The sequence below is a fragment of the Agelaius tricolor genome, unplaced genomic scaffold (genome assembly GCF_023055355.1).
Source record: "Agelaius tricolor isolate 1412-34295 unplaced genomic scaffold, bAgeTri1.0.p SCAF_24, whole genome shotgun sequence".
Taxonomy (NCBI): Eukaryota; Metazoa; Chordata; class Aves; order Passeriformes; family Icteridae; genus Agelaius; species Agelaius tricolor.
Window position 1 is genome coordinate 6870203 of NW_027269284.1, and position 14685 is coordinate 6884887.

At 39.8% G+C, this 14685-nt stretch overlaps 1 protein-coding gene and 1 long non-coding RNA gene across 4 annotated transcripts in view; both read left to right on the top strand.

Moving 5' to 3' along the window:
* Positions 1–2656, top strand: part of FAM193A (family with sequence similarity 193 member A) — a 77591-nt gene extending 74935 nt beyond the window's left edge. For both annotated transcript variants that reach the window (XM_071447254.1, XM_071447253.1), the window contains one exon: positions 1779–2656. In XM_071447254.1, the coding sequence (XP_071303355.1) occupies positions 1779–1872 (94 nt within the window). In that variant the 3' untranslated portion in view covers positions 1873–2656. The remainder of the gene's footprint in view (positions 1–1778) is intronic.
* A 3783-nt stretch (positions 2657–6439) lies between these two features.
* On the top strand, positions 6440–9967 carry LOC139599770 (uncharacterized). 2 transcript variants are annotated; one of them, XR_011682304.1, is made up of 3 exons: positions 6440–6579; positions 6953–7204; positions 9512–9967. It is a non-coding gene; the product is annotated as an uncharacterized lncRNA (long non-coding RNA). The 2 variants fall into 2 exon arrangements; XR_011682303.1 differs by having other exon boundaries at positions 6440–7204.
* The last annotated feature ends 4718 nt before the right edge of the window (positions 9968–14685 follow it).

The following is a 14685-nucleotide window of genomic DNA, read 5'->3' on the forward strand; positions in this document are numbered from 1 at the left end:
TCTAGTGAGCCTTTCATTATGGTAGCCAAATCTGTAATGGCACAAATAACTTGGTTTCCTGCAATTGAATAATTTAGGAGCGTTTCCCAAAGCAGCACAAGCCATTTGTTACAAGAAGGGACTTTCAGTATGGATTTCTTTTCTAAAATTATATTGTTTTCATGGCCTACATGGCTGGGATTTAATGTGTGTCTGGGTCTTGGAAGGAACTCCTGCTTATTATTGCTACAAAATGCATATATCTAATTACTTATGGAGTCACAATGTGCAAGACAATGGAATTGTCACAGGTACATGGTCTCTAGTCTTAAAAATTATTTTCCTGAGTGGTGCCAATTTAAGGATTTTTTAAAATCAAAATGCAGGTTTTACAGGTGAAATATGGCATGTGTTAGATACTGCTAGTGTTGATGCAGTATAACCCTTTGTTATGGAATATTCTTACCTGCCTTCAAGTTTGCAGCATCTGCAGTGAATAGAGAAGTTCTGTTCATCAGTTATTTACTCACAATAGAATGAATGAAACAGTGTCTTACATTTGTAGAGGTGCAGTTGAATTTTGGGAATAAATTTGTCAAATGTTATCCAACTGAAGAGTTAGCACTTTAAAGCATGCTATGTTTGTAATCTGTTCTCTAATTGATGGACTCTACTCCTTTGCTGTCATCTGTTAGGAAGTGTATCTAACTTGTCTAGGTTTTCATGGATACCTGTTTAGAAAAGGTGTAAAAGCCCTGATAGGTGCTGTTTTAGGGGACAAAACCAACTACTTAATGCCATTAAGGCACCTTTAATACCTAGGTTCTCTACCATTTGGTAATGCTCAGCATAATACTTGGAAGGCAAGTAGCATGGCTTGTTCTAGTAACCCTACATGGCAATGAGCTGCACAGGCTGACTGTATTCATATTTTTCACTTGGAGTTCATTCATCATCTTCTCTTCATGTTTTGTAGTGGTATAATAGATGGATACCTTAATTATACCCTGACATCATGATTAATATTGCACGCTGCTTCTAACCCGCACAGAAAGAAAAAAATCAGCTGATTGTAGTCTTCCACTGTACCTGTTTAATTGTGCTCCTTCTGACTGCCCCCCTTTTTGGCTTTCAGTTGCTACAGAAGCAGTGTAACCTTCCAGAGAGAGATTTGCACTGCTTTGATGCAGTCATGCAGCCTTTAGCCTCACCAAGCTGCACCTTGCCTCAATAAAGTTCAGCTCAGATTAACAGTCCCTGAAAGGCCTTGCATGTGGCAACTTTTTCCAGAGTTATTCCATAAACTGTGCTCAGTGAAAGCAAATAAGAGAATTTTTGTTCTAGGGATGTTTTTTCCAGACATGTGGACTACTTATCTGCTGTACTATAGAGACCTCCTTTCCCTAGGTCTGTTGTCTCCAGTGTAGCTTTTTTTAAGAAGAGAAGCAGCAGTGTCCCATGCCATTGGTGATGCTGCTTTACACATCATCTACCACTCATTCTTACCCTTTCAAAATTTTTGATGAGTACAGCAATACCATTTCTGTTTCTAGTTGTCATTTAACTTGCTTCTGTGCTGCTGAATGTGCAGCATTCTTTGCTACCTCCTTTGCTTAATTCTCATAATGCAGTGGTGTTGAAAGTAACTGTTTTATTATGTATTTGAGTGATGGACAAGTGATTTTTTTTAATGTATGGTTTTGTCTTTCTGAATGAGAGCTTATCTCCAAAAGAGGGATAACATGTGTGGATTGATTTTAAGTATGCTGGTTTCACTTTATTGCTTTTTTTCTTTTCAGATTCTGCTTGGATTCTGCCAGACAGACAAGGCAGAGACTTTCCATCAACTGGTCCAATTTTAGCTTAAAAAAAACCACCTTTGCTGCACATTGAAATGACACAATACAGGGAGGGAACCCTGCAGGAATCAATGAACGACAACTCCACTTACCTGTCCTGCTGTGCTGAGAGCTTATCTGGTCTTGAGCCAGTGCTGCCTTGCCTTGTCCCCAGTGCTGTGTGGATCTGCACTGAACCCTTTGGCCTGATAATTCTTGCGGACTGAAAAATTGCCACTTTCTACCTGAATTTGTTAGCTTGTGTGCTTGTAGTCTGTGAGTGAGACTTACTTGATTGTAGCTGTATGCTGTTGGAGTTGGAACAATAGCTCTTTTCCAGCTCCTTCTGAATGCCTTGGCCTCAGAGACTTTAAATTGCTTAGGCTTGGGTGGAGGCCAAAATACTAGATTGCATCATCTGCAGTGGCTCCTGTCACTTCTGCATCTAGCTATGTTTTGTCATTCTGACTCCTGACAAAGGAATGGACCTAGTCAGTTGTGCTTTCATCTGCTCCAGAATTCTCCTGACATGACTTCATGAAAAAGAGGCTCTTATGGGACAAGTATTCCCTCAGTTCTTTCACAATCTACTGTTTAAGAGTGTACAAGTTACGCTATTTGTGTTTTGATTTTTTTCTTCCTGACTTGTAGCCAGCTTGTGTAAGAATACTTGCAGAATGAGAAAATTTAAAAAAGAACAGTACTCACACTATCAAATCTGTTATAGAGTGTATAATTGTATTAACACTGAAGCCTAACTGGCTACTTTTTTAACATATTGTTAAGTAATATTAAAATCATGTCTTTCTTTTTGAAAGATGGAATACATTAGTATGGCAGATGACTTGTGTCTTGCTTTTTTCCGCGTGGGTGGGGAAAGGGAAGAAAGAAACATACAAAAAATTTTGTAAACTGAATTTCAGCTTGTGTTAAAATTGATCAGTGAAGGCTTATCAACTTTGATATATTTTCTGTTTGCCAACTCACATGCTAGGAGAAACTATCTGCTAGAGCAAGAAAGATGCCTCCTGATGGCTGGAACTAAGCTTTTGTGAATTACTGTAATGTTTCTATTTCAGTGGATGATTTGTGAGCAAGAAGGTAATACAGAAATTTCTGGTTTAATAGCAGTGCAGTAGTGAAGTAGGAAGGTTCAGTGCTGCTGTCAGGTAAATGGTTAACAATATAGTAGTGGTTTGCAGTTCCATAGTATGCCCAGTGAGAAAGAAGATGGGTGATTTAGGAGTTTGAACTGTGTAAAGATAGCACGCTTGTAGAGGTTCTCTGATACTCTGTTTAGAATAGAGGCAGCAGAAGCTTTTTTACTTTCTAGATGACCATACCCAAATTGTAAGGCAGTCTTCTTCTTTTTTCCTTTTTTCTTTTTTCTTTTTTGTTAAGAAAACTCATCTTCCACTCAGCATATATTTAATGTCCTTTCCCAGAACTGTTGCACAGTTTTCTTTCGTCTACTTGTTAACACATATTTTTCTGTGATCCACCCCCTGGGCTTGGGACTGAATTGCAGGACACAATGTCATTACACTCAGCGTGGGGCTTGGGAAGGTTTGACAGATGATTGCTTTCATGTCCCCTGTGAGGCATGGATGTAGCAGGATTGGGTTGGCTGCACACCACTGAAATATCCCCAACTTCACATCCCTCTTTTTTGTTCTGGAGCTCCTATCCCAGTGTGTGCTCTTGGTACAGAATATAGTTGCTCAGCTTATACCCAGCCATTGTAGGTAAAGGAACCCTTAGTCTCCTCTTGCAGAAGAGAGTTTGAGAACAATGCCTGTCTTCAAAATATAGTTCAGGGACATAAAAGGGACATCTTCTATTATTCTTCCTCAGGAAAAAGTTGAGGAAGGGATTGATATCTTAAACTCACATTTTTTTGTCACTGCAGTGTTTGTCAATGGATTTGTTTGCTTGTGCTGGAGGAATAGCAGTTCAAACCTAAAAGGTAATATCCATGCCACTCAGCACCAGTTGTCCCAGCAAAACTAAAAAACGGTGTGCTCTTGAAAACACCTGCATCAGTGGAAAAAAATGAACTTTTTCTTGGGAATGTGGAAGCTTGCATCTGTTGCAGCCTGAGTTAGATCTTAGTTTTATTTCTATATATAAAATGTTACTGGAGAGACTCCTCATGTGGAGCAGTGGCTGGGGAAGAAATTGCTGTAAAAACAGCAGAAGCTGGAAGCAGATGTGACACCCAGCTTCTCTGACTTTTTCAGTTCTAAACCATAACACAAGATGGCAGTGCATGTCATCACTTTGGCAAGGATCTCAACAAATTGAGACCTGGCTTGGGAAATCTGTTTCATGTCACATGGGTGAATATTGTTGCAGATTACACCTTCTCTAGAGTTGGAATGCTTTGAAAGTACTGAGAATTTTAATGGTGCTAAAAACTCATAGCTTTTGTTTTCACTAGGAATTAGATAAGAAAGTTGGCTTTATTCTCTACTAACAAAGCAGTTTAAAGAGTGACATGATTATGACTGCTTTTCTTTTTTTTGAGATCCTGGGTGAAGACAGCCAAAGTTGTACTTCTTCCATTTGAGGAATGCATGTATGTATTTGTAATATCCTTCAAAGATATTTGCCATGTGCTTCATTGTGGTATATGGGTACATGTGATGTGCTCCCACACTCTAAACAGAAAGCACCAAGGATGAGTCTCCTTGGATTTGAATGAGTCTCCTTGGATTTGAATGAGTCTCCTTGGATTTGATGTTGTGCACCTTGAGGCAAAGTTAAGGCAAATCATACTTTTTAATAATAATTTCATAGTTAAGTGAAGATAAGCATGGTTTAGTCTGGGAGATCTGAGGGGAGGTTGTAGCCAGGTGGGGTTGGTCTCTTCTCCCAGGTAACCAATGACATGATAAGAGGTGATGGCCTCGAGTTGCACCAAGGGAGGTTTAGGTTCAGTGCAAGGAAACATTTATTTACTGAAAGGGTGGTCAGGCATTGGAACAGGCTGTGAAGGAGATGGTGGAATTACCATCCCTGGAAGTATTCAAAAAATGTGTAGACGTGGCACTTGGGAACATGGTTTAGTGGTAATGGGGCAGTGATTGGATCAAGGTTGGACTTGATGATCTCTGAGGTCTTTTCCAACCAAAATGATTCCATGAGTCTATGAAAAGTATTGGCTTCAATTCTACCACTTTGTGGCCTTGGGCAAATGCATTAGTTACTGTTACTTCATTCATAAAATGGTTTTATTGAGGATTTGCTGAATTATAAGTTTGTTTCTTAATGCCTAAATTAAGTAAGTAGCTATGTGAAGTCTGTTGAGGTACAACTTATTGGAAGCATCAATCATCCTCGTTGGTATTTGTGTAGTTTAGATAAAATACATTTCAAGCTAACTTGGAGTAGAGGAGGCCTCTGTAAATGATACATCATGACTGAGTAAGTTAAGGGTTCACATGAGAGTTGAAGGGGGAAATAATTCCAAGTTTGAGAGTGGCCTGTGTTGATAGCTGTAGTGTAGCTTATGCCCCTATTCCTTACTGGCTTTAACCTGTATGAAAGATGGACTCTAAGTTCTGGAGGAGGCTGGTGACATACCTATTTTGTGCCTGTCTGCTGATACCAGTGCTGCTGCTGAATCTGAGGCTGTGGTGCTGTCAGGCATTTCCTTAATGGAAGAGGGCACAACTGCACAAAATGTGTCTGTCTTGAACTGTGTTGATTTTGGAGGCTCTAAGACAACTCTTAAACAGGGATGTCTTATTTCTGCTTGGCATTCAGTACTGCTGCTTCCTGAGGTAATGTAACTTAGAGTTCAAAAATCTTCAGCATGTCTTTTGGTGTGGTATCAGTGTTACCTAAAACTGTGTAGCTGAGGTTCTGCTTGCTGGCAGCACAGATCTCACCACAGGCTGAAAAGAAGATTCATGTGTTAAAAATTAATTCATATAAGTGACTGTTGAGTGTGTAGGTGTTTGTTGTGCTCAGTTCAAAAAGGCTTTGCAAGTTGCCTTCAGTTTCAGAGAAAGATTAGCTTACTTTCACTTTAGCATGTTGTATCATAATGGAGAAGTATAATGGTTACTGGAGTAAATGTTTACATTAATATTCACATTTACACACATCTCCAGTACAAATGGAGGTGTGTGACCTGCAACTGCAGAAGCTATTCTAAAAAAAAATCTCTGCTTGCTCTGTTGTAACATACATCTGAGCAAGGTTAGGTGTGTGGTATCTTTGTTGTCTTTGGCTCTTTCTGTTTAAATCTCCAGGAAATCTGAAGACTCAAACCTTAATAGGGGAATTCTCTGAAGTGAAGTCACAGAAGTGTTGATTTGAGATTTTCCTTTCTTCTTCCTGGCACCAGAAAAGACCTCTAAGAAGAATTCCAATTTTCCAGATTTTCAGTGCCTTCCTAATGGCCAACAGCATATCTGTCAGCTGTTACTCTGTTTGTCATTTTGTTAATCATAAAAATACTGTATTTTGTACTGTTGCTACAAGTACCTGATGTAAGTGAACTGTCATTGGAAGGAAGATGTTTTTCTCTTCTGTTTTCTCCACTGAACAAAGAAGTAGCAATGCCAACCCTTTTTTGGGGGGTGGGGGTGGGTAGGGGGCCTATTTCTGTTCTTCACAGGTCTGTATCTTTAGTTTCAGCTTTGCTGCTGCCTTTAGGAGAGTTGGGCTCCTCCTAGCTCAGTGCTTAGAGATTTGAAAGAAACTCATTGATGTACTCTGGATCTACATACACCCATGCTGAAAAACATGCCAGGTAAACCTCTGTTTTCCTGTAACTACTTTTGAGTTTTTACTGGTTTGCATCTAGAGATCATAAGTATTTTTAAAATGGATTGTGTCAATTTCTATCTCTTTAAAAAACCAAGAGTTATATTGATTGTGTCCTCTCTGATAGGTTCTTGTCAAAGATGTTTTAAAACCTAGTTTTAAAAAAAATAGTGTGAATGTCTCATTTTAGAATGGCTTGAAGTGGGTTTTCACACTTGAATCAAGGTCCATTGTCTTTAACATTGCTCTTTTATAAGAAATATGCAGGGGTTTGTGTGTTATTAATGGCTTCTTGGGCAGAGTTTCCAGGAGAGCAGAGGGTGTGTACTCTGGGTGTTTAACCTACCTTTTCCTTCCAGTATGTCTGTGTTGCAGAAGTTCAGCAGTCCACAAATCTGCATAGAGGGATCTACTGGACACTTCTTTTCTAGAAATTGCCCAAAGACAAACCCTCTGCCAGTGAGGAGTGTTTGGGAATCTCATATCAACTCTTAACCTCCCTTTCCTTGATTGTTTCCTTCTGGAAGCTGAATAGAAAATTAAGATCTCAGATACCCATTGGCTGACAATTCCAGACTCATTAACTGGCAAGGAACATGTGACAGTGTAATGTAAGTAAATAATTCTCACATCCAGTTTGCTGTCCATGAAGAGAGGAGGCAGTGGGCAGGTGCAATATCTGTGAAGAAAGAGACATGTAGTATTAAATGGAAGAATAAATAAAAAACTATACTGATGTACTCACAGATACTTATCACTGATAGTGCATAAACTAGCATGCATTCCACACAAAGTATGTCACTCAACCAGCTTACACAAGTTTGATTTTTCTAAGGGAAAGATGTCTGGGCTTATTTTCCCATTCTGACTTCCCTTAAACAGCCTATTCACTCAAATCAAGTTGCTACAATGGCTTGTGCTGGTTTAGGAGGAGCCAGAGGAATTGTATGCAGGCAACATGATGTTGGCCAAGATTGTTTTGCTTGAGGCTGAAATACAAGATTTGAATCCAGGGATTTGGAGTAGAAAAGCTGCAATGCCAAACTCATTAGACCAGATGAGTGTATTGCTGCCTGCTGTTGCTTCAACAGTATTCATGCTTCAATCCACTCATCTCTGGAGAGACTGGTTCAGCTGGAAACCTATAAACAGCAAAGCCCTCTTCTTCCTAAAGGAAAAAAAAAACATAGGAATCAAGTCACTTGAAGTCAAATATTTCACCATACATACCTTGTCTCATACAGTCTGTCTTCAAGACCTGATACAATTATTTGTCCAGCTATTGCTTGACCACTAAATAAATTCCACAGTATTGCTAAAGGCAGTTAAATTGAGGTTTTCATGGTTTTTTGGATGGTTTGTTTTGTATTAAGTTGAGGGCAAATTAGATATAACCAACTTGCAAGAGAGGTCCTCTCACGACAGTCTTAACAGAATAACAGGGAGAGCCAAGTTTTAACATGACATCAGCCTCTTCACTTACTTATGTTGTTTGTATCAGGCTGTGAGCTCTTTGCTCTTGTAAGTGAAATTTCAAGGCTGGAATCAGAGCCAGAATTGTGTGGACTTGCTGACTGAAAGGTGTCATGGGTGGAAGTATTGAAAATGGGAGGGGAAGTGTGGCCTGGTAGCCCAGTACCTAACATAGCAACAATACTGTCACCTGTATCCTTTAATGCAAGGTCACCTCTGACATTTCTTAATTGGGGGTACTCTTACTTTCTGTAACAGTTGCAGATAAAGTCCTTGAGTTCTAGTTGGTAAGTAAAAAAACTTTTCCTTCTGAATAGAGCAAGAAAATGCAGTTTGGTGGCATTTATCTTATATGAGCCTCTACCTTTTCCTTTTTCTGCCATCAATCTATCTTAAAAGCCTTAAAAGGTGATGTCTCTTTCCTTCTTAGACTGAATTATTGTTTGAAAAGTCCATTTGAAGAATTAATGAACCTTTTCAGTAATGTAATTGTGATGCATGTCACTTGCCCAAGCCATTTTGTGGTCTAAAGTGACATTCTTTCTTTTATTCATTCTCCCCAGCTGCCTGTGACCCTTTTTGTCATTTACATTGGTCCTACTTGCATATTTCCCCAGGTGGGGAAGCTTTCTGAAGGCAGTCTTGCAGAAAATCTTACCCTTTCTGAATCATGAGTTATGCTCCTTGAGTCAAAAGTCATGAAATTGTGTATTGACTAGGGGAGAGAGTGGGTTATTAAAATAATAATAGTAATAAAAAATTTGGGACTCCCTGCAGTATTGAAGTGTAATTCTGGGAGGAGATGGCTTAATAAACTGAACAGGTAAGAGTAGAATTGTGAGGTAAAGGGCTTAAATCTGTTACCTGATGCTCCTTATTCTAACTGAGAGCTTCTGTTTAACATGAAGCAAAGTAATTCATTGAACAGCCTGTCAGAGAAAGCTCTGAGTACATCACTCAGCTTCTCCATATTGTTTTTTGGTGCTTTTTAAGTGGTACAGAAGCATGACAGGTAGTTGAGAACTGGTGGAAGAGTTATGTAAATGCATGTATAAAGTTTTCAGATGTTTATTAAATTTGCTGCAGAGCTACAGCTGGGGATGTAATGCTAGATAAGGAGGTAAGTGGAATTACAAGAGTTAAGCAGGTCAGTGTACTGACTGTGCAGTGTGAGAGTCAGTCATCTTGCCACATCAGGACTGTTAATCTCTTCCAAGATATTTCTTCATTTCAGTTCACATAGAGACCACCAATTGTGATCATTAGTGTAATTACTCTTCTGAAATCCATTTTTAGCCCATTTTACCAATTGGCCAATCCAGACTGGTCACAGCTGAGTTACTGGTGAGAGTTGGTGTATTCTCATGTGGTCTGAACTTTGTATCTTTTTTTTGGTCACTGTTAACCAGTATAGCCTGATTTTTTTTTTCTCTTTCTTCATGCAGATGCCTTTTTGAGCACTAATCTACACTTGTGCAACAGGAGTGTCATTGCTGCGTGCCTTGGAACATTTTAGGCGTAGGAGTCAAGAGCTTGAAAGGATTAGGCACTGGCAATCAATTTTGGCAGTGCCTTGGACTAGGCCATGCTGATCTGTGTGATGCATGCAGATAGACTAAACATGGAAAAGAAGGCTTAAAAAGTTGAAGTCATTGCCATACAAAGGTATGTTTGTCCTTGGGTTGGAATCCTTTAAATGATGTGGTATGGGGAGAGAGGAGGTCTGGCATGACCTGCTGCCAGTTCCCTTTTCTCAGCAATATATGAGCATGACATGGTCTTGATGATGTGGGTGAAGCATTTACTAAAACCACCTGGAACTCAAATACAGTTTTGGATTGCAGTCTCCAGGCTGGCTGGCTGACTTTGTTTATTGCACGGTTTCTTTAAAAAAAAAATAACCCAGCACCTCATATGTATTTAGATGGGGAGATTATCATCTCTACTTTGGATTTGGTCTTGATGTCAATTGACACTTCATAATGTTTGGCTGTCGGTGACTTAAGCAATCTTGAATGTTGCTGTAATACAGAATCACCCAAACAAAAGTCGCCCAGTAAGGAAACAGTGCAGCTGGTTGAGAAATTGTGGAAGTGATAGTGTTTTGAAATGACTGTGAGGGGAAAAAAAACACCACCACAAAACCTAATTTTCTGGGGGTATAGCCTGGAATGCATTCTGTGTGTTAGATTGCAGGAGATAATGCAGCATAAGTATGAAAAACAAGCATGTTACTTCAGTTACATGTGTAAATATTGATGCCCTGTTTTAATGTGATGATCTAAAATGGTTTTGGTCTTGAAGGTACCCTTGCTCTAACTGCGTAAGGCTTGCACATTGCACAGAGATGACCTACTTCCTCTTCAATATTTTTTTTCTCTTGTGGTAGTGTTTCATAGGCTAAACTTCATAAGATGTGCCATTTCATGACTGTGCTGAGCAAGTATTGTGCTCTGCACAACTTCAGATGCTGTATCTTGTATGATAACTGAAATTAGGTAGCTGAGGGTAAATGAAGAAGGAAAAAAAATTGCTATTTTAAAGTAGTTTTAAAAAAATATTTTGTTTTCTTCATTATAAGATTTTTAGCAATTCCTTTTTTTATTTTAACTTGATCTGTAAAGCATGTAGAAAAGATTGTTGTAAATTTGTATACAAAGTTTTGTGTCTTTGACTCTTTGGAAATGTGTTACTTACTTTTGGTGAAGGACTTTAATCACTTTCTTAAATGTTCTTTGCCCTAACCAGCTGCCAGTATTTCTGGTTTATTGGGGTCTGTGGCATTCACATTCTCTGAAAAAATTCTTTTGCCCAGGATTTTTCTCCTGGGGAGCTGAGAAGCCTCAGAGAAAAGGAAAACAATTCTTATTTTATTTGCTTCTCCTATGTTGTGCTCATGTGGAATGTGTTTGGAGATTGTTTACCCACAGGTGATTGTTTCATTGGATTCTGCTGTGAGTTGTTTTCACTCATTGGCCAATTGGGGCCAAGCTGTGTCAGGACTCTGGAAAGAGTCAAAAGTTTTCATTATTATCTTTTTAACATTGTGTAAGTATCCTTCTGTATTCTTTAGTACAGTATAGTATTCTTTAATATAATAAAGTATCATAAAGTAATAAATTAGCCTTCTGAGAACATGGAGTCAGATTCATCATTCCTGCCTTCATCGGGGCATTCCCTGCAAATGCCAGAGTGGTCTATGCAGTCCAGTAGCTCCATCACTGCACTGAGAATTGGTCTTTCCTAGGAAGATTATTGATGAGGATCTGAACTGTGGTAAAGATGTCTCCAGGCTGACACTGGTGTCCCACAGTGATGTACAACTGGAACAGGTGAGGCAGGAAAGATGTGGTGCAACTACAGCTTGACTCCATTTTACAGAAGAAGCATCAGCACAGAGGTGAAACAGCTTTGCCTCAGAGCTACCTCAGCTCAGTGCATCTCTGAAATGGTGTTGGAAACTGAACACTGACATTCAGAGACTTAAGTCTGTGGCTGAGTTACTAGCCTGACTTATGTCATGGGGATTTAGACAAGAATTGTCACTGGATAAAGGAGAGGAGAAGTACTGTGAAGCATTATATTCTTGCTCTGTGGTGATTTTTGCACTATGTGTTCTCATCCATTTACTCTCACCACCTCCCAGATCATCACATCGATCCTTCTTGCTCCTACAGACCTTGTGGCTGAGGTTCCTTGGAAATACCTGAAGAGCAATTGATTTCTGTAAACACTAATGTTCTCCTCAGGCTTTTTGACAGCAGAACTTCAGAGTTAATCCTGAGTTAATGGGGCTTAATTTATTCAGTTGAAGCATGTGTGAAATAACATTTTAAGTGCCAGCATCATGCTGTAGTGTTTCTTCCCATGTGTGAGCAGTGACATCACTGAAAAGGGATAGAGTGCCCTGTGCTGTAGTGAGACCATCTTGTCAGTAACCTTGGTGGGGTCAGAGTAAAACAAAGTAAAACTCCTCATTGTTCTCTAAACAGCATTTGGTGAGAGCAAAGAGGAGAGGTCTGGTGTTTCTCTCTTAGCTCATTCATTCCTGCCACAATAACAGTATGTCCTCTGCTGGTGGAGGCAGTCACTGGGATGGATGGATGGATGGATGGATGGATGGATGGATGGATGGATGGATGGATGGGAGCTGTGGATTTCCTGGTCTGTACAAATCTTTTGGTAGATTCTCATAAATCAAGAGGCATGTATCTCACAGCTGTAGCCAGATTGCAATCCAAACCCTTAGTGCTCAGTTTTCTATGGATTGGTCTCACCTCTTGCTCCTGGCTTAAGTAAATTAGTCTTTTGTTTTACCATATCAGGGTATGGGGTTGATCTGGTTGCTGTTTTCCATCATACATGACCACATTTCTTTCTGGGAATAGGAGCTGTGACCCTAAAACTGAGTATCACTTTTGTACTTCTGAAATAATGACAGTTGTTATTAAATACTTCTTTTGTATCCCTGAAAGGTGTTTGGTCTTTGGATCATGGAACAGGCCAATGGGGGGAATTTTTGTCTGAAAGGTGTCATGTAGAAGTTTAGCAGAAACATTTAGTAAGTGAAGTGATGGGAACATTAAATGCTAATTAATGGTGTAGGTTGCATTTTGAGATCACTGTTGCGTGGACTGGTAACCTAGTGCAGTATCCCCATCTGATGGATGAGGAAGTGAATGATCTGCCTTACACGTTTTAGGTTTAAAAAATTCTAAATGTGAAAGACCTCAGGTGTTCAGCTGTGGTATAAATGATCTGCAGCAGTGATTGTGGACTGTGTAGAATTGGAATGGTTTCTACCTGCTAGAAATGAATTTCCAGGAAAGCACATGACTTACTTGGTTCACTTTACTTTTGCTAATAGAAAGAAACTGAGAGTTTTCATCAGCAGCAGCAAGTTTTGCATTGAATGAGGATCCTTGTCTCATAGCAGATGTACTTATTTGCATGGGAGTGAGCTAACTTCCCATTATCAGCTCAGAATGGGCTCAGCTAATTCAGCCAGTACCTGCCATTTCCTGCTGAGAAGTGTAGAGGGAGCTGAATTAATCTGCAAACACAGAGAAAAGATAACAGGTACATGTGAAGAGCTTGGCCAAGTGTGTTTAAGCATCTTGGTCTGGTGGGATAACTTCTGATAGAATGAGAAGTTGCCTCTTAAAGCTGTTTAATGAGAATTCACTATGACATTTGACACTGTCTGGAAAAAGAAATCACCAATTTTCTTATGTCTTGGTCTTCAGGTGACAAAATAATTCTCCTTATAACCAACAAGAAAGAATATTGGATGCTGGATTTTTGTAAGGAGTGTGTGGTACTTTTGGATCACTGAAGAGTTACCATTATCTATGCAGAAGATTATCAGTCATATTACTTGCTGTGTTTTCAGCTAAAACTGGACTTTGCCAGGATTGTAAAAGATGTAACTATTTTTAGTAGTGATGAGACCCAAAGTTTAACTTGAAAGGTTAAATTGCCTTTTCAGGGTAATGTTCACCTAGGTGCAATTTGGTTTGCCCTTTTCTGTGTAACCAAGGTAGAAGCTTGGTTCCATTGGATACTGAGCTTTCAAACCATACCACATCTGAATTTCACTGCTTGGAAACAAAAAGAATTTGTGTGGTTCTTGTTGTTTTGGAGTGTGGAAGTTATGGCCTGCTTTTCCTCTAGGATGAGTCACTGAAACACCCCTGCTCCCTTTTATGGTGGCATTCTGGTAGTCCCTTGTTGGAAAAGCCACCCAGGAAAGGAAATACTCTGCCTGTAAGTGAGAGTGATGTGGCCAGTACAGAAGCTTGTGCTTTGTGGCCAAGTGGGCTTCCTGTTTTATGTTCACTGTAGTCTTCCACTGCTGTTTTCCATTGCCAGCACTAGATGTTTATGGATCAGCATCAGGAATATCTTAAATATTGTCCAAAATTTAAATAATTTCCAGGTTTCTGTCCCTGGCATGTCATGAGTGGTGTTTCAGTGGACATACCTCAAAGTACAGATGAGGTTTTTGAGCAGAACTTAGCTGCGCCCTCCAGGGAGGGAAAAAAAGGTGAATTTTCATGTACCAATAAAAGTGCAAATGTATTTTAATACTATTCTTGTCAAAGTAAATGTGACAATCAATGGACCCTCAAAGAGAGTTCTGACTCATTAAGGCAATTAGCTTGGGGTGCTGGTAGCCAGGAACTGATTAAAAAGCAAAAAACAGATGAAAGAGATTCGTTTTACAAGTCTGGCTTAATTTTGATTGCACTGCTCCCTGTGTTGGTTAAGAAAATGAATGTGTAGCAGAGTAAAGACTGATAGCTCTAGAGCAAAGTGCTGGTGCAGCATCCTGCTCCTGCTGGCAGTGCTTTCAGGAGACACGAGGTGGCAGTCAGGGAAGGTGGCACCCAGTGGAGGGCTGGCCACCAGCAATCAGGCATTTTGCAGAGGGTTTTGGCTTCCCTTTCAAATTTTGATTTTGTGTGACTCGGTCTAGTTTGACACTTCAGGAGATAGACAGGCCACACCAGTTGCAAGATGCCACCCACTGCCACCCTGCTTGCTGTGCTGGTGCATCAGCCTGACAGATGTGAAGTGTGGGCTGCAAACTTCACAGGGATTGTGGTTTGTAGTGAGC